Source organism: Astatotilapia calliptera, chromosome 6 (assembly GCF_964374335.1).
Source record: "Astatotilapia calliptera chromosome 6, fAstCal68.1, whole genome shotgun sequence".
In the NCBI taxonomy this organism is placed as follows: domain Eukaryota; kingdom Metazoa; phylum Chordata; class Actinopteri; order Cichliformes; family Cichlidae; genus Astatotilapia; species Astatotilapia calliptera.
In genome coordinates, this window is record NC_137427.1 from 9,235,994 (window position 1) to 9,256,571 (window position 20,578).

Below are 20,578 nucleotides of genomic sequence, written 5' to 3' on the forward strand. Positions count from 1 at the left end.
AAATAAGTTTACATCGGACGAGGGAAAGTTCAACCGAGCATCTTGTGGAGTTTATAGAGAGAACAAGATGAAACATAATTTATCTAGAAATTGTGCACAAAAAATGTATAACTTAAACACGAGGTGGTGCTGTTACACCATTATGGTCTTTTGCGTGCCAAAGTTTTGTACTGTGAGTTTATTTTGGATGTATTCTGATGTATTCAGAGGTAAGAACCTCAACGACGTCTCTGATATGTTTCTAGATTAGTCTAGCAACCTTTTGAATTCAGATTAACGCTTTTAGTGATTGCTGTGCTTTCTGGGTTGGACTGTGTATTTCTGTATAAAATTACCGGTGGGCTGCATTTTCTTTTTGGGGGAGTAGGGGGATTTAATAGCTCCACTTAGCATCTACGAGCAATGCTAAGTGGCTACAGCTGAAGTGGATGTATCAGCAGCAGCAGCCTTACTTCTGCTGCCCGGTGGAAAAGAGGCTACTGCTGCTGAAAGGAAGGGGTGGGGGCGCTATCACCATGGTAACAGATTAAAGGCAAAGCTATTTCGGCGTTTCTGCTGCAGTAATTTCAGAATATGAACCCAAGGGGATTTTTTTTTTTAGAGTTAAATTATATTAGGGAGGTGATATTTCTATTTGGCTCAAATGCCACTTTTTCAAACTTCTTTGCTCCTTTAAACATCCCTAATACAGCAGTGCCAACTCTTTCAGTGCGACGAGCAGAGAGCAGGAGGGGGGGGGGGGGGGGGGGGGAGGAGGAGGATTGACAGCAGATGCCTTTGCAGCAGAGGACCAGAGAGGATGGATGTCCGTGTGTGCTGTTCCGGGACAAAATCCGCACATGTTTAAACGTTCACTTATCGAAAATTAAACCGCGAGATTTTACGAGTTTGTGAGAGAAAGCAAAGACAATTCAAAGCGCAGTGTCAGAGGGAATTCTTCTCTAAAGAAGATGGACGGGACGACCTGAATAGACGATTGGATCACTTCATTTAAAAGATGTATTTCGTGCTATCATATTTTTTTTCTTGATTAAATCAACTTGGATGTTCTATTGAGACCAGTCACTCAAAGCCTAGCTAACGATGGAGAGTGGAGTTTTTCTGCCCTGTCTGGATCAGTTCATGCTGAGCCCACTTGTCACTTGGGTAAGTGATGTACAATGCTCTGGTCTCCTCACAGATACTGTGATATCGACCTCAAATCCCATATTCTCTTTGCTGTTTAGGTGAGGACATTCGTGCCAAATGATGGGGGCATGCACTTGGATTTTTCTGAACTGCTGGATGGAGTCTTTCTAAACGACATAATGACCCAAATGTAAGTAATTTTATCCCAGTTTGAGCCTCCTGTTCATTTATCTGATTTTCAATCTAAGTTGTGTCAAGATAAATTCAGATTTTTGGCTGACTGTGGTCAATAAAGAATCTTTTTTTTTTGCTGATTTCTGATCCTCTTGCTTCATGGTGTAGCATCCACTGATACTGTATGAAGCATCTGCTAACATTCTTATCCAGGGATCAACAGTACCAGCTTTGTTACTCTGCAGTAATAAAGGGGATCTTTGTAGTCAGCTGCAGACTTCCTCATTACTGACAGGTTTGGGTGTCTGACATAAATGTTAGAATTAGCATAAAAGTTACCCAGAGATGTACGGCTTGAGACAGACCAGACTGAAGGCAAGAGATTAACCAAAACATGAGAGACCTCATCCATACTGGCAAGATGCTACTTAAGAGATTATGATAGTTTTGCCTTATGTTCTGAGGGAATTACCCTCGTCCTTAGCAAACACTACCAAACCAGTGTGTTAAGCCTTCATGTGCAAGTTAAATGACACTTCAAAGATTGATAGATGACTCCTAACTAAAACTGAAGCACTCCAAAGAAAGAGGAAAAAAACTATGATCGAGTGCACTTGTGGATAATGCTCTTTAGCCATTGCAAATCTATAGTATCCATTCACCCCAATTATCTCCCCAGGGTCACAATAACCAGTTCTACATGAAAAAAAAAAGTTGCACTGAAGGGAGGGGAAGAGGCGGGATAATCTCCTGGATTGGGAAGACCCTTTGGGATTAGGGCCTGGTGTTTAGTGCCACTGGGACACAGATGGGAGGGGGAAAGAGTACAGAACAGGACAAACAGCACACAGAGGGAGACTCGGCAGCTCAGCATTATATTTGTGTCTGTTTCAATAATTATGACTGACTCTTTTTACGCTTTGCCTTCTTCTTTTTATCATCGTATATTAAGCGTATATATATGTTTCACTTTCTCAGTAATGAAATCTTACCTCCATAACAACCTATAACAACATCAAGCTTTAGAAACACAACAAAACAAAACTCCAGTTTGTTGGCAGGAAGGAATGATGTCACACAGGCTAAAGTTGGGAATGAATAGGGATCTTGTGAATGTTTCCGAGTCAAGATTTCTATCAGTTGCAGCTTCTTCTTATCCAAACATGTTAATTATGTTTGACTGCTTGCTGGTTGGTTTGAAAATGGCAGTAATGTCAAGTAAAACACTTTTATGTTACATTTTCAGAAATCCTTCAGCTTCATCTCAGGGTGCAAAGAAAATGAGCAAGGATCCAAGTCAGAGGATCCAGAACCTGAACTTTCTCGTGCAGCAGATCAAGACATTTTACCTGGTGAGTTCCCATTTTTTTTTATAGATATAGCAGCAGCTAAGCTTTCAATCTCCCTTAACATCAGATTATAATATAGTCTGGGTTTACTTTAACTTCAACATACTGGATGACTTAGAAGATCAACTAGTTCTTCTTAAGATGCATGGCCTAAATTTCAGTCATGTGAACATCTGTGTAATCGGCACAGGAGCGGCATTAGAGCACAGCCAGAGCCAGAGTAAAGCTGCAGTCAGAGTCACAGACAGAGCTTTAGACTGACGTATAAAGTTGCAAAATTCATGGGCAGACACCAGTGGTGTTAAAATCTTGGATTTTCTGTCTGTGTCAGAGTAATTAAGCACAATTTAACCCTTGAAATCAGTCAGAATCACCAGAGAAGCGATTTCACTGAGAACAGGACAATGAATTGATTATCTTAAGGAAAGGATAATCCACACAAATGAAACCACAGTAGCAGTATTTCTACTGTAGTTGCTTTTTGAAAACATACATGTATGTCTGCTAGTTATGTTGTTAATAGTACCTCTGCACACCAACACAATACATTTTAAATCAAAGAGTCAACATTCAATGAAGTTCAGACTTTCATCTTTAATTCAAGAAATCAAAAAAATGCATTAATTGTTTAGGAATTATACACAATTTTATACAGATCGTCTATTTTTATACTAATCTTAGAGGCTGAAAAGTAACAGAACAATTGACAAACTCAGTAATGAGGTCCAAAGGGATGTCCATGCAAGTGAAGATAATCTTTAGACTGAAAAACTAGAATCAATCTGTCAGAAACTTTAACAGTGGACAAATTATTCTTTAAAAAGGGTGCATTCCAACACGTTCTCACTCCCAAAGCGTAACATTTTACGCTAGGTGACAAAACGTCGACATGTTACGCCTCGGGAGTGAGAACGGGCTGTGCATTCTGAACTATACCGGGCTATGATCTCTACTCTGATGTAGCTAAATGCTGCAAAATTGATTGAACAGCAATTCACAGCATAAATAGATGGTGACCCAAACACACTGTAAAAGCAAACCAAGAGTTTATCAAGGCAGAGAAGTGGGATATTCTTCAATGGCCAAATCAGTTATCTTATCTCACCTCAGTAGAACAGGCTTTTCAGTTATTGAGGGCATAACTGACGGAGGAGAGAACCAACAGAAGGCAGGCAGGAGTAAAAGTCTGGTAGAGCATCTCAACGGAGGAAACAGCATTTCGTGATCTTCATGGGTTCTAGACTTAAGACTTGCTGTAAATGATTTTTTTTATCCAAATGTTAGAACAATCCTTATTTCTTTAAAATTATGTCAGTTTGTCCACTTACTTTTGAAACTTTGAAAATGAGGAACTATGTATAAAAACGTCTGCAGTTCAGTTAATGCTATACTTACGTTAAACTCATCGAGTTAAAGCTGAAACTCTGCACTCGACTTCTCTATACAGTAACGTTACACAAACAGCTATATTACACAAACTGTGTCACTATCCAAAGACTTCAGGACCTAACTGTACACATTTTAAGTTGTTTGTCCCCAGTGAATGGAAACAGAGACAGTCTGAGATAAACTGCAGCGTGCCATGTTTATTTTTGCATTAAAATTATTATTAGTAAGGCACTGTAGATCTAGGGCATCTAGAAGTGTTGCAGTCTATTTTTGGTTATTTTCATTCTCTAAGATCAGTTAAAAGACTTGACCGCTGCACTGGTTTAACTGGAACTTTCAGCTAAATGTCAGTGTGTGAACATGGTTCAAAGTTACAAGGCTAACATGTTTAGTATGTATGACGCTGTCTACAATTACAACATGAGTATAGCATCTAGCTTGCTGTCATTTAATAATTTGTGCTAAACAAATAGTGCAGCTGCAGCTGTTTGAATTAGTGTATTTTTGTTTGATTTTGACCTAATGGAGCTAAAGCTTACATTAAGGAGATGCAGTGATTCAATATGAAAGAGACAGAATAATAACAAGTGCAGTTCTATAGAGGAGCTTTCGCATAAGGTTCAAAAAGAAAGGATGATGGGAAACTTAGGCAGGGACAAGGCTGCAGCAGTTTTACAGAATTTCACCACGGCACCAGGGAAACTGGCTCTGTCATTTACCCATTCAGAGCACTCACCATTTGTTGGCAGTGTTTCTATACATGTATTTGAGCAGGTCCTATGTGCTGTACATACATACTTCTCCATCTATTCAAACACTTTGGCTAGAATGCAAGAAGTGTTTTGTCCTTGTTTCACTTTAGCCTAAATGTGGGGTTTTTCTCTAACCATCTCTCTTCTCTTTTCTGTCTCTTCTTTTGTAGGATAATCTGAGACAATTAATCATGACTCCTTTGCCAAATGTGTTGCTGCTTGGCAGGACTCCTTACTGTGGTATGCTCTTTAAAACGATTATACATTCCCAATATGCACCGCTTGATTTTCAGTGGTCAGCGATTTCTGAATAGTTAACAATGAAAACCTTTGAGTCTGTAAAATGAAACAGACTCTTTTCAGCTCCTTTAATTCAACTGCACACCGCTATCAGTCTGATAGCCGCACTAACTTCTGATGGCAATGCTTCCGCAAGTGATGACCCAAATACACCAACCAGCGCTGTGTTCAGTTTAAATCCGTGACAGCAGTCCTACTTCGATCCAGTGGGTTTGTTTTCCAATAATTCAATTTCTTTACTCTCATAGAACAAAGCCTGGATGAAATGAGGAAACTTTTGCTATTACTATTGGGATGTGCAGTTCAGGTAAATACTGAGTGATTCATATTTTAAAATGGTGTTTATGTTTTACGTTTCTGGGTCAGATTTGTGCATTTTTGCATTTTTACAGTGTGAGAAGAAAGAGGAGTACATTGAGAGAATCCAGACACTTGACTTTGAGACAAAAGCAGCAATAGCTGCTCATATTCAGGAGGTATTTGACTTTATATGACATATGCTTTGAATGCTACAGCGTTTTTTTTTTACAGGTAATCATTTGTTTTTGTGCAGTTGTTTGTGTAGTTGCTGTGTTTTGTATTATTCTTTCCTCAACTACGCTGATTGTCATGTCCCGTGTTTAACAGTTGACTCACAGTCAAGACAATGTGCTGGATCTGCAGTGGTTGGAGTCTAGTGAGCTGCACCCCGATGATATGGAGGCAGCAGTAAGGAACATGACCACACACCTCCGACACCTGCTGGATCAGAGGGATACCCATCTGGAGGTACTTAATTTTCATATTTACAAACAGTATTAGCTACATATTTTTATAGGAACAATGGATATTATTTTATTAAGATGCTTTTCATTTTAGACTGAGCTCAGATACTGTACACTCATCACTAATGTTCAACCTGTAGTATTAATCCTGCTTCCTATTTGCAGACTATAGCAGAGCTAATGCAGGAGAAAGAGGGTGTGGTAAGTTTGCTCAGTAGCCCCTCCAGCCCACAGTCTGCCAGCTACTCTCCTACAATTCAGCAGCAGCAGGTGGGGACCCAGCAACACCTTGCAGTCGAACTGGCTGACTCTAAGGCAAAGATCAGACGACTTAGACAAGAACTGTAAGTATGTGATAGGTGGGAAAAATAATTGTTTTCTTTGTTTGTTGACTAAAATTAGCTTAAAAAGTTAAGATATATTTTACACTAACTGGAGATCAGAACATTTTCATATGAAAGTTACTACATAGATTGGATCAACGTTAAAAAAAGGCAAACTAATACAAAAGAGGTTGTAGTAAGTTGGAATTTTTGTAGAACTTTTCTGCCCAGATTTATTTCATCTTTTGTCCCCTTCATGTCACCAAAATGTTTGCAGAGTAAAGCGTTTGCTTTTCTCCCACATTAAAAGATTATTAGGTTAAGCATTGTAGAGTTCCTCCTAACGGTGCTGATTGGTAAATGGGTTTCCTCTGTGTAACTGCCAGTAGGGAATAAATAGGAGGCAGAGAGAGAGAGAGATAGTACAGGATAAGAGATGCCCTGCAGAGTTTGGCCCACATTACTGCCTGCTTGGCAGGTTCAATGCCTATGCACTACCACTGACCCATATTTGCTCTGCATATCTGCAGATACTGCACACACGAACACACGCACGCTAAAGCTGATCCAATCAAGATCTCAGTTCCATCATTGCTGTCCATCCCATCAGCTCACATACTGTTCAGAAACACAATGTCACATAAAGCCATGCTCTGATTTTTTTGAATGGCCTTAGACTATTCTTTTTTATATAAGAAAATTAACACACTTTTTTTGTCATCAGCATGTGGGAAGGAAAGAAATGAAGCTTAACAGCTAATGTTTGATCCATTTTGTCAGAATTGCTTATATTTCTGTTATGCTTACTTATTATTTAAACATTTTCAATTCGTGTTTAAAATGTAGCGCATGCTAACCTCCCAACTTTATGTCTCTCTGTGATCCACACATGACACCAGAGAGGAGAAGAGTGAACAAATGCTGGACTGCAGACATGAGTTGGAGAACATGGAGGCTGAGCTGAAGAGAATCCAGCAGGAGGTCTGAAGTCAAAGAACACGTTGAAAAAAGAAAAAAAAAAATCACAGCTAATGGTGACAAACAGTAACCTCCTGACCTCTCTGCAGCTTATGCAGATTATTGAACGCTGTACTTTGCTGCAGCTCCGTGCTTAATAACTACTAACTTAAACCTCTGAACACTGACTCAGATGTACAGCTAAAGCCCCTGTGGATTTGTCTGCTCGGGAAATCTCAATTTGCATTTGTGGCTTAGATGGTCACACTAGTTAACATGGTTCATATATTTATAACAATTAAATATTTAGTGAAAATAAAAGCAGTATTTAATTTCTTACAGCCATTTTTGTCTAGTGGAATGGAAAAAGTTATTATATCACCTTAAATTTTATATTGTTGTGAAACACTTAATCATGATCTTTGTCTCTAAAGGTTCTTTATTAATAACATTTTACTTACTTATATGTGCCTTGGCTTTCCCTGATAAAGTTATCACATGACAACAGATTGGATGTTCACGTCTTACCATAACAAAAAACACACAAATCTTCCATTCGTGTTTCCAACTAAACTAAGTCAGTGTTCTCTGCTGTTTTAGCTATTTGATGTTGAACTGATGTTTGATGATGAACTTTAGAGTTTATGGCGGAAATTTCTGACTATAAAAAGCTGTATCAAGCTTAAGACTTTTTTGTTATAAAACATTCTTTTCTCTTAACTTTACCAGAATTCCCAGTTGCTTCTGGATGCACGCGCAGCCCGCACTTACCGTGATGAACTGGATGCCCTGAGAGAGCGAGCCATCAAGGCGGACAAGCTGGAGAGTGAAGTGGGACGCTACAGGGAGCAACTGCACAAGATGGAGTTCTACAAAGCCAAAGTGGAGGTTGAGGCAGAATAAATACATGTAGAACATACATACATTACAAACATACAATAGACTTTTAATTAACTAGTGTAGTGAAAGATTCAAATAAAGAGAAATATGATGATTGGGTGGGATTCAGTGTGGTTTAGTATTTAAGGTGAATTTAAATATTTTTTCATGTTTCAGGAGCTAAAGGAGGATAATAGGGTACTCCAGGAGACTAAAGAGGTTTTGGAAGATCAACTGGAAGGCTGGAGGGCACGCTCAGATAAAATCCACCAGCTGGAGAAACACAATCTGCTGTTGAAGGCCCAGGTCCATGACATGGAACAGGTCAGACATCTCCACAGAGTTTACCAGAAATATCATTTAAAATATCTGGAAGGTTAGATTTCATCTTTAATGTTCATCTAGCTTGTTCACCAGCTGGACAGGTAGCGCTCTTATACCACCGCTTATAGTTTGGGTTTTCACTTAAGGAGAGGGAGGCAGATCGGAGGCGCATTGAGGAATTGCAAACGGACAACTTGGCTTTGTGTTTGGCACAGAGGAGGAGTATGGAGGAGTCCCAGCACCTAGGCTGGGAGTTAGAGCAACTCTCCAAGACCACAGAAAGCTCCCAGGGTAAGAGTGGGTGTAAAGAAGGAATAATGAGAGCTTAGGCTAATCTACAATATATTGCCAAAAGTATTCACTTACCCATCCAAATCACTGAATTCAGGTAGTGTGCAGAGGTGACCAACTTTCTGCAGAGTCAGTCACTACAGACCTCCAAATTTCACGTGGTCTTCAGATTAGCTCAAGAACTGTGTGTAGATAACTTCATGGAATGGGTTTCCATGGTTGAAGAGCTGTATCCAAGCCTTACATCTCCAAGTGCAATGCAAAGCATTGGATACAGCGGTGTAAAGCATGCCCCCACTGGACTCTGGAGTGATGCATCACACTTCCCCATCTGCCAATCCAATGGATAAATCTAGGTTTTATAGTTTTCCAGGAGAATAATAATTTTATGACTATATTATCCCAAGTGTAACGTTTGGTGGAGGATGGATTATGGCATGGGATTGATTTTCAGTTGGGCTCGGCCCTGTCACGGCTGCATAGCCGGTGTGGCTAACCTCTCACCCTGGGTCAACACACCTGAATCACATGATTAGTTTGTTACCAGGCCTCTGGAGAACTTCAGGACATGTTGAGGAGCTAATTTAGCCATTTAAATCAGCTGTGTTGGTTCAAGGACACATCTAAAACCTGCAGGGACACCGGCCCTCGAGGCCTGGAGTTGCCCACCCCTGTCCTAACTAATAATAGCAACACAAGAACTTAACATATTTCCAATATAACATAAGGCACCAATAATACAAAAACAACCTCAAAATGTCAGGCTACAGACCCAGCCCCTGACAGACCCCTTAGTTCCAGTGAAAAGAATGAAGACATTTTGAACAATTTAATGCTCCTAATGTATAGGAATAGTTTGAAGATAGCCCAGTGCATTCAGATGAGCAGTGCACAAAGTCCTAAAAGAAATGGATCAGCAGGTTTGGCCTGAAAGACCTTGACTGGCCTGCACAGAGTCCTGAGACTACAAGCCAGGCATTCTCGTCCAACATCATGTCCAACCTCTGGATGAATGGTCAAAATGTTCCATAAGCACACGCCTAAACCTGGTGGAAAGGCTTCCCAGAAAAATGTGAAGCTGCTATTTCAGGAAAGGATGGGACGACATCATATTAAACTCTGCGAGTTAAGAATGCTGTGTCATTCAAGTTCATATGCGTGACTACTTTTGGCAATATAGTGTACTTTCCAGTGAGAGTAGATAAGGATAAGTTATGTAAAGGTGTGCATGCATTATTGTGCCATCTCTTAAATAAGTTATTTACTTGAAATACTCAACAATCAGGCTTAAGATGTGACTTTTATTGTCTTTGTTAAATGAATCTCTGTTACAAAAAGTGAATCAGAGGCATGTCTGTACATATGAGTGGCGCTTCTACTGATACCAAACTTATTTTTAATGATATTTTTGCAAATAGCAGCATTGCAGAATGTGAAAGTGACCAGTTAATAACATTCCTAGAAAAGTGAGCTATTTTCACTTGTTTCTCTCAAGCGTCTTGCAAACTAACTGTGTGTTTGTGTGTTTGTCAAAAGGCCAGCAGACCCTGAGTGAGGAGGTCAGTGAGAGGGCCTGCAGTCGATTGCTGAAACTGGAGAAAGAGAACAAACATCTCCTGAAGATTATAGAGGAGCTCAGAGCTTCTGTTAATAACATCACACAAACCAAACATAGCCACCTGGCGATGTGTAGTAACAACTGTACCTCATCAACAGACGAGTCCTCTGTGTTGCAGACCTCCTGCTCGAATGCTAAAAATCACTCTAATGGAGTCTCCCTCAGTATTGTAACAGAGTCGATGCTAAATGGGGATTTAAGCTGCCATCAGCAGCTAGACACCGAGGAGTTGGAGCGAGTCCAGAGTGTGAACCATCTCACAGCTAATCCAGAGCGTAATATCCAGGAGAAAGGACAGCTAGAGGATGGAGATAGTGGAGACCATTTCAAAGAAAGGATGTCTGATTTGGAAGTCTTAGAAAACAATCACAATAGGCGCCATTATTTTGTGAGGTCACATGATCACTCGCCTGGCTCAAAGAACAGCAGTCCCCGCCATGAAAGCATCTTCACAGGTCTGCCAACACGCTCCTCCTATGCCAGCAAGCACACACAGCGGCTAGAGGCCAAATGCAGGGCCCTGGACACAATAAATCAGCATCTACAAACTTCACTTGACAACACTGGTAGGTCCCATAGAAAATAAGTAGTGTTTTTGTACTTATATAGCAAAACATTTTCAGATTAATTTATTTCTTCTATCATTCTCCATGTTCAAGACCGAAAGGTTCAGCGTCTAGAGGCAGAGGTTGAGGAGCTGGAAGCAGAGAATCAGAGCCTGCAGGCCTCTTTAGAGGAACTTCGCATCTCTGCACGACGCCTGGAGCAGTTAGAAACAGAGAAGCAGACCCTGGAGCATGAAACAACTGCCCTGGAGAGAGACAAGAGGCAGCTAGAGAAAGAGAATCGACGACTCCGGCAACAGGTGGACAATTTTTAAAAAAAAAATAAAGATATCAGTTTTCTAGCGTTAGATAATGTTTGGAAACCTTATCGACTGTTCTACTTTCCTGTATTTCAGGCTGAAATCCAAGAAGCCAAATTAGACAGCAGTAATGTCTGTATGGCTAGCTTGGAAAGGGAGATGCGTTTTCTTGTAAAGGAAGTGGACGGATTAAGGGAAACTGCTGAGAGGGTGAAAGGCCTGGAGAGAGACAACAGAGAACTGACCAAGCAGGCTGCTATCGACCAGAGAACCCTGGCAACCCTCAGAGAAGTGAGGACTGACTGGATGCATAACATGACCGACAGCGTTTAATACATTTATTAGACTGTCACCCAATCTAAGGTTTATGCCAAAGCTGGCCTAACCGTACTGGTAATTACTAAAATGATTTTATTTTGTGTTTCTGTAATCATTAATACACCAGAAGCACAAGCTTTTTATATCAACATTACATTTTTAACACTAAAATAAAAATATTGTTGTTATTCATGAATTTTCAAATTTACAGTTTTACTAAAAATACTGAAAAAATAGTAAAGAATATCATTATGTTTTGATTAAGATCCCAAATTTTAATTGTTTACTTGCAGTAAAAATTGTCTACTTTGCTGGCTCAAATTTAGGTATAAACATGAATTCATTTTGTTATTTACCTAATAAATAACAATATAATTTTTAGTTTTACACAAGCTTTTGACAGATTTCTAAAATATTCATATTTTCTTTATTTTTTATGAGTGGTGGTCTAATAAATGTGTTAAGCACCTTAACCTTTAGTGGCAGTCTTCATATAACTACTTCAGGCCAACTAAATGACATTGCCGTCCCTTACATAATTTCCTTAGGGATTAATAAAGTATTCTGATTTTGATTCTGATTAAGCAATACTGCTATTATGGAAACCTGTTTGTTTTATTTGAAATGTATTGTCTATCTTTAGGAGCTAGTTAGCGAGAAGCTGAGAACCCAGCAAAGAGACAATGAACTAGAGAGGCTTTCCCATGAGCTGGAAATGAAGGTCCTGAACCAGGAGAGTGCACATCAGGCTGAACAAGAGAGACCAGATAACAGGTCTGTGCATACTCTTTGGAGCTTTCTGTTCCCATCACGTAACTATTTAAGAGAATGTTATAACAAATGCAAAGTTTTATAACGCAAAATAATTTTCTATACACAGCAGGTTCAAAATGCTCGAGTCTGAGCTGGAGACATCTCTGAAAAAGTCTCTGCAGATAAAAGACGACAAGTTGGCTTCTTTGGAGGCCCGTCTGCAGGAATCCTCCTCTCTGAATCAGCAGCTGCGCCAGGAACTAAAGAGTGTAAGGAATAAAGTTAAGCTTCCCAGACCTGTTAGTTTCTCTGGATCCACTTGAACGACTGTCTTCCATCACACAGGTGAAGCTGAGCTATGAAGCCCTGCAACAGAGGCAGGAGGAAGAGAGGACAACATCAAGTTCCACACCTCCAAGAGAAACTGGCAAGGCCATGAGTGAATGGCTACGTGAAAGTCAGGAAGCTACCAAAGAACTGCTAAAGCTAAAAGATCGCCTCATTGAAGTCGAGAGAAATGTAAGTGACATTGTGTGTGTGAGAGAGATTGGGTGAATGAGACTCGTAGTAAAAAGTGCTTTGAGTGCTCAGTTAAAATAGAAAAGTGTCTAAATAAGTAGCAGTCCATTTACATTTCTGTAAACACATAAAGAGGAACATAGAACACATAAAGCTGTACAATATTAAATTATATCATGGGTTCCTGTACACAGAGATTCCCTATTTTTGATAATGGCACACAAATTATGCTAAAGCTAATACCACGCTACAGTTTGTCATAATATCTTCCTGCTCTCTTATGCAGAATGCGACACTGGAGGCAGAACGCCAGGCTTTACAAGCCCAGCTAAAACAGCTGGAAAGTCAGTCTGACAGCCAGCAGGCTCAGGTCCTTGCCCTGCAGCGGCAGGCTGCCTCACTGCAGGAGAACAACACAGCATTGCAGACACACAATGCAACCCTGCAGGTGTCATTACAATACACACTAGTCTCTGTAACAGAATTCACATAAAAGCTTCTGTAATATCCTCTGGTAAGCTTCTGCTCTTGTAAACAGCATACATAAACTATTTATGTTACATTAATTCCTTGGTGTTTTTCTCCAGGTGGAAAAGTCAACACTGAATTCACAGAGCGCCTCCCTTATGGCCCAAAACACTCAGCTGCAGCAGCAGCAGTCTAAGGCAGAAAGTGAACGGGACAGTGCTATACATGAACGTGAAGAGCTGCGTGGTGCTCAAGAGCAGCTGTTACGAGATCATGAGCGCCTGGCAGTCCTGCATGAGCGACAAGCCATGGAGTATGAGGCCCTGATGGGCAAACACGGCTGTCTGAAAAATGCCCACCGCACACTGGAACTGGAGCATCGCACTCTTCAAGACAGGTAGGTCACAAGAGAGCTGTGGACGATGGTAAAAGTTTGCATACAAGTTCATTTAAACCACTTGTCTTAAGGATCATTCATATCTTTAATCTGAGCATTGCCAGTTAACCTAAACCCAAACATGAACTTCATATTCATGTTTGGATTGTTATTTAGATACAACAGCCTGTTGCAGCAACGTAGCAAATTAGAAGACCTGGAGAAAGCCCTCAAGGAGGAGCAGATGAGGATGGCTTTGGAGAAAGAACAGCACAGGACAACGGCTGCTGAGTGCTGCAGACTCCGTGATGAGAAAGACTGGTGAGAACGTGCATGCACACAAACCTACACACACACACAAACTCCAAAGCATGTATATATATGTGGATATATCAACAAAGGAAATTTTTCTCATGATACATAATTTTTTAAGGCTGAACCAGACATACCGCCAGCTTCTTAACGATAACGAAGCGCTGACATCAGATCACAAGCAGCTCAAGAGCCAGCTGAATGAGGCCAAGCTGGAGCACACGTGGCTAGAGGCAGACTTTTCGAAGCTCAAAAAGGACTATCAGCAGCTCGACATCACGTGCACAAAACTCACAAACCAGTGTGAGGTATGCTTTCAAATCCTGTGAATAATCTGACGGTTGCATTAAAATAACAACTTTCAACCATTTTTTTCAAATGCTTAACCAATTCAGAATTCCAAAGGGGCTGAAACCTATCAACCCTATTTTCACAATTGCATATCAGTGCGACTTTTGATAGATGTTTATTTATAAGCATGCATGTTCATCTGACGCTTAGCTGCTGAGCCAGTTGAAGGGCAACCTCGAGGAAGAGAACCGCCACCTGCTCGCCCAGATTGAGACCCTGATGCTACAGAACCGGACTTTGCTGGAGCAGACTATGGAGAGCAAAGATCTCTTTCATGTTGAAGAACGCCAGTATATGTAAGTGCACAGGACAATAGTAAGTTTACCATGATCAAATCTTCATGCTATAGTATTTTGCTAATGGACTTAACAATGTTTGGTACCTGCAGACAACAAAACATTTCGCTAATTAGGATATCAAAAATGCCCCTTTAGTGAGACCTAAATTCTATTGATGATTAACCTATAATCTCTCTCTTTTCAGTGACAAGCTTAATCATTTGAGGAGGCAGAAAGAGAAGCTGGAGGAAAAGATAATGGACCAATATAAGTTTTATGAGCCCTCGCCTCCTCGCAGGTAAGGGGACACCTTTATTTTCATGTTTATGTTGATGAAACAAGTTTTATAACTTTTTACATAAATTCCAGTTCATAGGGACAGTTATTTGATCAATTAAGGCAATTTCATAGCATGGAACATGATTCATTTGTATGTAGTCATATTTCTGGCATGTGAATGCATAAGGATAAAGAAAAGTGAAATGTTCAGTGCATCATGGCAAGACCCTCAGCAGCCTGAACCTATAGCTGCATAACTCAGGCTAGCTTCAGGCTCACGTGAGTCACTAAGCCTTATACTTATACTAATTAGAGGATCCTCATACCTGAAGGCTCTGCCTCCTGTTCAACTTTTGGAAACCATTGGAACTAGGGCTGCTCAATTAATCGAATTTTAATCACGATTACGATCTGGGCTTTCAACGATCATTAAAAATGACTGAGCCGATTATTAGCCCCTCCCTCATTTATCCGCGACACCTTAAAGGCCGTCTGTGAAAATATTGTCGGGCATAAACCGGTCCGTGGCGCAAAAAAGGGTGGAGACCGCTGATTAAGAGGACCCGAGGGAAGCTCGGAAAGCTAAGCAGAAGTTATTTGGAGAGTGACTGCCGTTGGTTGAAAAGAGAGTTTAAAAAAAAAAAAAAACTTCAGTGGTGTTGCACACTATTTTATATTATTTTTTTAAAGTCATTGTTAACCCTTTAAAGCCAGTCAGAGCAGCATGCTCCGTTTTGCGTAACTATTTTTAAATCCCTGTAGAACCTGAACCGTGTAAGCTATAGCGCAATAATTTGTTTTGCATATGAAACCAGAGGAGTTGTACTTACATCTTATGCCATCAGCTTGTCCTCGGTCACGGTTTCGTTCCACATATAGCTTTGCAAAAATTGCATAAAAAGCGCTTGCAGGAACAAAAACATAATATTCCAGAAACACGCTTTGCCGTTCCTATCAGCTGTTCGTAACACTTCCCACAGTGAAATGATGCACCTGCTGTTTTCTTTGCAAATTTGCATCATAGGATTGTTTTTTGTTTTTCCTGCAGTATATAAAAATTGCTGTATCTCCAAAATAAAACTATGAAGACACTCAAAATAAATTTCCTGTGGTGGGAAACTATTTTTTTGCAACTTTATTGTATTTAAAGTTTTGAGGGATAAACCTCTTAAATTTCTCCAAGTAGAAATATATGTAAACAAAACAAAAGCGATTTTCAATTTTTTTGTAGTTTATTGCACTTTTTTGCAATTTATGTAATTACTATGGACTTAATGCATACATATTATTAAAATATGGGCTATAACAGTTGTATTGATGTATAGCAACTTGAAATGCTCCCACAAATGGCACTACAGCATGTAAAAAAATAATATAAGCTCTGGTGGACTTGGTTCTATGGTAGGTCTTAAAGGGTTAAATAAATATCGTCAAATAATCGTGATCTCAATTTCAGTGAAAATAATCGTGATTATCATTTTTGCCATAATCGAGCAGCCCTAATTGGAACTAGAAGTAAGCCTGCACACTGAGAGTGAAGGTCTCTGTTGGGATATATCACACCAGTGTGTGAATGGGTGGATGACTGGATATGTAAAGCGCTTTGGGGTCCTTAGGGACTAGTAAAGCGCTATATAAATACAGGCCATTTACCATTTACCATTTTTACATCTTTAAGATATTCCTGAATGAACTTCAAGTATTGATTGTTTAATCTGATCACAAGAATTTCAAGCTTAATTCGATGGGTAAGTGGTGATGCTTAACCACATCGATGCCCAGTGCATTTTCTGTGCAGACCATCCTCTGTGTTATATTATTTATTTGATTTCCCTTGAATTATCTGCTCTTCCACAGACGTGGGAACTGGATTACTTTGAAGCTGAAGAAGCTGATGAAATCCAATAGCCGCGAGCATGGGCCTGAACGCCCACCCACACCCACACACTCAGGCGTTCCTGAGCCTCAGCTCTCCTGTCACGACAACAGTTCTTTCATCAGCTCAAATGGCTCTGGAGGCTCAGCCTCCACATCAGCATGTGATGTCATCTCACCCCAACGTAACAGCAGTGAGTATTTCCTTCTCAAATTCAAAAGATCATCATCAGAGCTGAAACATGCAGATCATACAGGTGCGTTCATGTAAGATCCAATTCACAGCCACTGTACAGAGATGCATGAGTGAAGTGACGGACAAATCAGGTCCATGTACATCTACGTGTGAAGGACGCTCATCTTCCCAGAATTTGACAAAAAAGCCATTTTCTGCCTTAAGATTTTCCATCAAGGTGCGAAAGCTTAAATAAATATGTGTATTTTAAACTAAACCTGTTTCCACATCATTTATATGTGCATTTTGGTAACTATACATATACCAATGGCAGTGTGTGAACAAACTAGTTATCAGTAACTCAGAAAGAAAACTTACAGAAGCATACTTAGTGTATTAAAAATCAGAGTATGTTGTGTGTGTTTCATGTTCAAAGCATCATTCTTTCCAGTGCATGAGGTGTGTCAAGTTTCTTGAGGAATCCTCAGTATTTCTCCCCTTTGTCTTTCTCTTGTCTTTATATTTTTATTCACTCCTCCCAACACCCTCGGCTCTCTTTTCCCCTTGTCTTTGCCCTTCCTACTTCTCCCCTCTCTTTCTTTCCCCTTACTCTCTGCTGGCATCCACACCCTCCCTTCTATCTGTTCTGCGTGTCTCCCATGTGGTCACTCTTAAAAAGCCACTCTGAAAATGTTTCCCCGTATGAGGAACCGGCTGAAGGACAGAGACAAAGTCAAGTCCCTGTTTCGGCGTTCCATATGTAAGAAAGACTGTGGTCCGTTGTCTGGCTTCATCTTGCCCTTTTTACTTACTTCAGTAATTCCAACAGCTTTGTGCTTTATGCTTTTTTAATGCTAGCATACCACTAACTCATATCTGATTTGTCATTGTCCCCAAGTTCTAAAATAACTGGGTAATGTGTTAGCAGTGTGGACATCATTGGCAAACTCATTTCACCAGCCTAATTTAAAGTTATTTGTTATGATATTGCATGTTCTTGCAGATACAGGCTGCTGCAGGACTTATTTTCTAACAGAGTGGCTATATTTGGAACAGTGTGGGGTATTTTATTAGAACCACAGAGGTCAAAGAAATGCTGCATTGCAGGAAGAGACTTTTGTGGCAGTAGCTTTGTAATCCCAGGCTGCAGTGAAAGCGAAACAGATTGAGATTATAATGTAAAAGCTCCATCCTTTACATCTGTTTATATAGTGACCACACTACTGGAAAAAAAAACCCTCATAATCTTCACAGCCATTTCATCTTTCTGTTCCTTTACATCATCCACATCCCACTTCTTCCATTCTTTCATCCAACAATGAAGCCCTGAGCAGCTTAGTCTGTCCCTCGCCCCCATTAGAGGTAAACTGCTTGCCTGACAGCTCAGTACAGCTGGAAGAGTCAGAAGCTGATGTGGAGGAAAGCAGGAAAGACCCACTGACCTCATCATTTACCGACTCCATCTCGTCCATCCTCCCCCTTCCTCATACCACCACTCTGCCATCTGTCCATCTCGACAGCACCACCACTGACATTGTTCCAGATGTTTCTGAGTTGACAGGTAGAGGCATCCATTAACTAGTGTTTGTTTTGTTTTTGTTTTTTCTTTTGTTAATTTTAATTGATTATATAGTAAAATAAAGTGCAGAGTAATTAAATTAAAACACTGTCACGCGCTGTTCTTGCCTAAGCATAGAAAAGTGTCATTCACACAATAATTGTTTTATTCTTTGCCCCACAGATAAGCATTCAAATGACAGCAATTTGCCATCTGGACTTGAGGACAATGATGAGCTGCAAAATCACGGTAAAACCTTTGGGATACTCATTTAGAGGATTCAACAAACATGCAGGAATTAAGACTAAATCCATCAAATCGCAATCATGACCTTGTTTCATATTAATCTCTATGTTGATCCTTAGTGCCAGCAACTGTTAACTGCTGCTCCCTATTGGTCATTTAGCATATCAAGGTGAAAGAGCAGAGAGATGTTTTTTAAAATGATTTTCATATAAATTTTAGCTCTGAAAAAACATTGTAATCTCTTTTCAGGGCTGAATTGCGCTGAGAGCAGGGCCCAAAGTGAGAGCAGTGTTGAGTTCAACCTGAGCCTGGAGAATGAGCCGTGGTCAAATGGAAGCAGCCCTGTCCAGCACCCTCCGTCACGTCGTTCTTCCTCCTCCTCCTACCAACCACCCAGTGATGCCTCAACCCCCCTGCACACAAAGCAGCAGCACAAAGAGAAAGCCTCTACCATGCCCACTGCTAACAGTAAGATTTCAGATATCCAATGTGAACCAAAACAGAGAGATCCTGTTCTGCCTCAGGACTTCTGGCTTAGAAGGGGCACAAAAAGTATTCGAAGAGGGTCAAGGGGGAAGATGACAAGGCGCGCATCAGATTCAGGAGGTACAGGCAAAATCAATCCAGGACTCAATGGGATGAATCCTAAACTGAGCACAAGCAAAGTTGAAACTACCAAAGCCTCTGCTTGTTCACCAATCACAGTGTTGTATGTTCAGGGCAAGTCATCCTCAATGTCTGGCTGCCTCAACTGCTTCTCTTCCCCGATGGGAAAAGAAGGGCGACTTAAAGGGCCGTGGTCTCCCAAAAGTCTCCCTCGCGCAAGCAGTGTCATTTCAACAGCAGAGGGCTCGTCCCGACGATCCAGTGTCAGCAGTGACTACAAGGTGATAGTCAAGACTGACCTGGTCCCTGTCCAGGTTTCAGAGTATTCAGAGAGCAATATTAAGGAAGAAGCAGCAAGCCCGAATCAACAACCAGAGCCAGAGATTAAGAACAGTGAGCCTGCGCCCATTCCTCCTGTCAAACCTCCAAGAGACCCAGCAGCTGTGCAGGAGCCACTTTTTGACTCCTCATTCACTTTCAAATATGTCTTTTCCAATACAATCTTTGGTGATTCTGTGGTTACCACCACAACTAGTCTAGATGGGCTTGACACCAACCGAACCGTCCTCTGTCAAAATTCACCTCTGGATCAAACCTGTTCACGAGAAATCTCAAAATCTGTCGAAAACACACCGCAAACAGTTCTTAATATGGCAGATGAGCAGAGTCAAAATCCAGAGCATGCAGCTGGGCTGGAAGGGAAAGACGAGCAGCTCACAGTTGCATGAAAGCAGCCGTCACTGTCACATCACTGTACAATTAGTCACTCAAATAAAGCAGGTGGCTATGAAGCAATTATTCATCACAGCACACAAGGATTTTAAGCAATCAGTATGTTTGCACTGTATTACACTGGCTACCTAAGTACATAACTCCTATAAAAGTGTGTTCAATAAAAAGACATTCTGATATTTTTTTTACATTGCTTTAGTAATCAACCTGAGCAGCAGATCAAAAGTGTTACAGTATTATTTACACGTTGGTTATTGTTTTGCACAAATGATGTTTAATTTCATTCAGTGATATGTAGATAGATCTCCTGTTTAACCTCTAATTAATTAGATTTATGCGTGTCATTCAGACCTTAGCCATACTTGTAAATATATTCGTGTTTGCCAAAAATATTGTATTCATTTTTGTAACTTCTATTTATGTTCTGTTCCTCATACACGAGTTATAACTTATTATGCACTGCTTTTAGAGTCTCTTTTATTTTGTATTTGAATCTGAGGTGGGAAGTGTTGCTCATATGTAAGACGTGTGTATATCTTCTACTACGTGAACGCTATTTTCCCTTAAATAAAGAAACCTGTGCAAAATGTGAAAAATTTTTGCTCGTCATTCTTTTGTA

General features: G+C 40.4%; 1 protein-coding gene across 6 annotated transcripts; it reads left to right on the forward strand.

Moving 5' to 3' along the window:
- The first annotated feature begins 28 nt into the window (after positions 1-28).
- On the forward strand, positions 29-20,555 carry LOC113023734 (girdin-like). 6 transcript variants are annotated; one of them, XM_026170060.2, is made up of 29 exons: positions 29-1,146; positions 1,227-1,318; positions 2,549-2,654; positions 4,963-5,032; positions 5,341-5,399; positions 5,485-5,568; positions 5,720-5,860; positions 6,022-6,200; positions 7,079-7,160; positions 7,866-8,024; positions 8,193-8,339; positions 8,486-8,630; positions 10,167-10,814; positions 10,908-11,113; positions 11,210-11,404; positions 12,075-12,205; positions 12,312-12,453; positions 12,530-12,703; positions 12,990-13,151; positions 13,291-13,568; positions 13,725-13,868; positions 13,981-14,167; positions 14,361-14,506; positions 14,694-14,786; positions 16,625-16,836; positions 17,497-17,577; positions 18,142-18,378; positions 18,559-18,624; positions 18,871-20,555. In XM_026170060.2, exons 1-29 carry the CDS (start codon positions 1,084-1,086, stop codon positions 19,953-19,955), a joined length of 5,514 nt encoding a protein of 1,837 aa, XP_026025845.2. In that variant the 5' UTR covers positions 29-1,083; the 3' UTR covers positions 19,956-20,555. The 6 variants fall into 6 exon arrangements, with proteins under 6 accessions (XP_026025845.2, XP_026025846.2, XP_026025847.2 ...); XM_026170061.2 differs by having other exon boundaries at positions 12,315-12,453; XM_026170062.2 differs by having other exon boundaries at positions 8,555-8,630.
- The last annotated feature ends 23 nt before the right edge of the window (positions 20,556-20,578 follow it).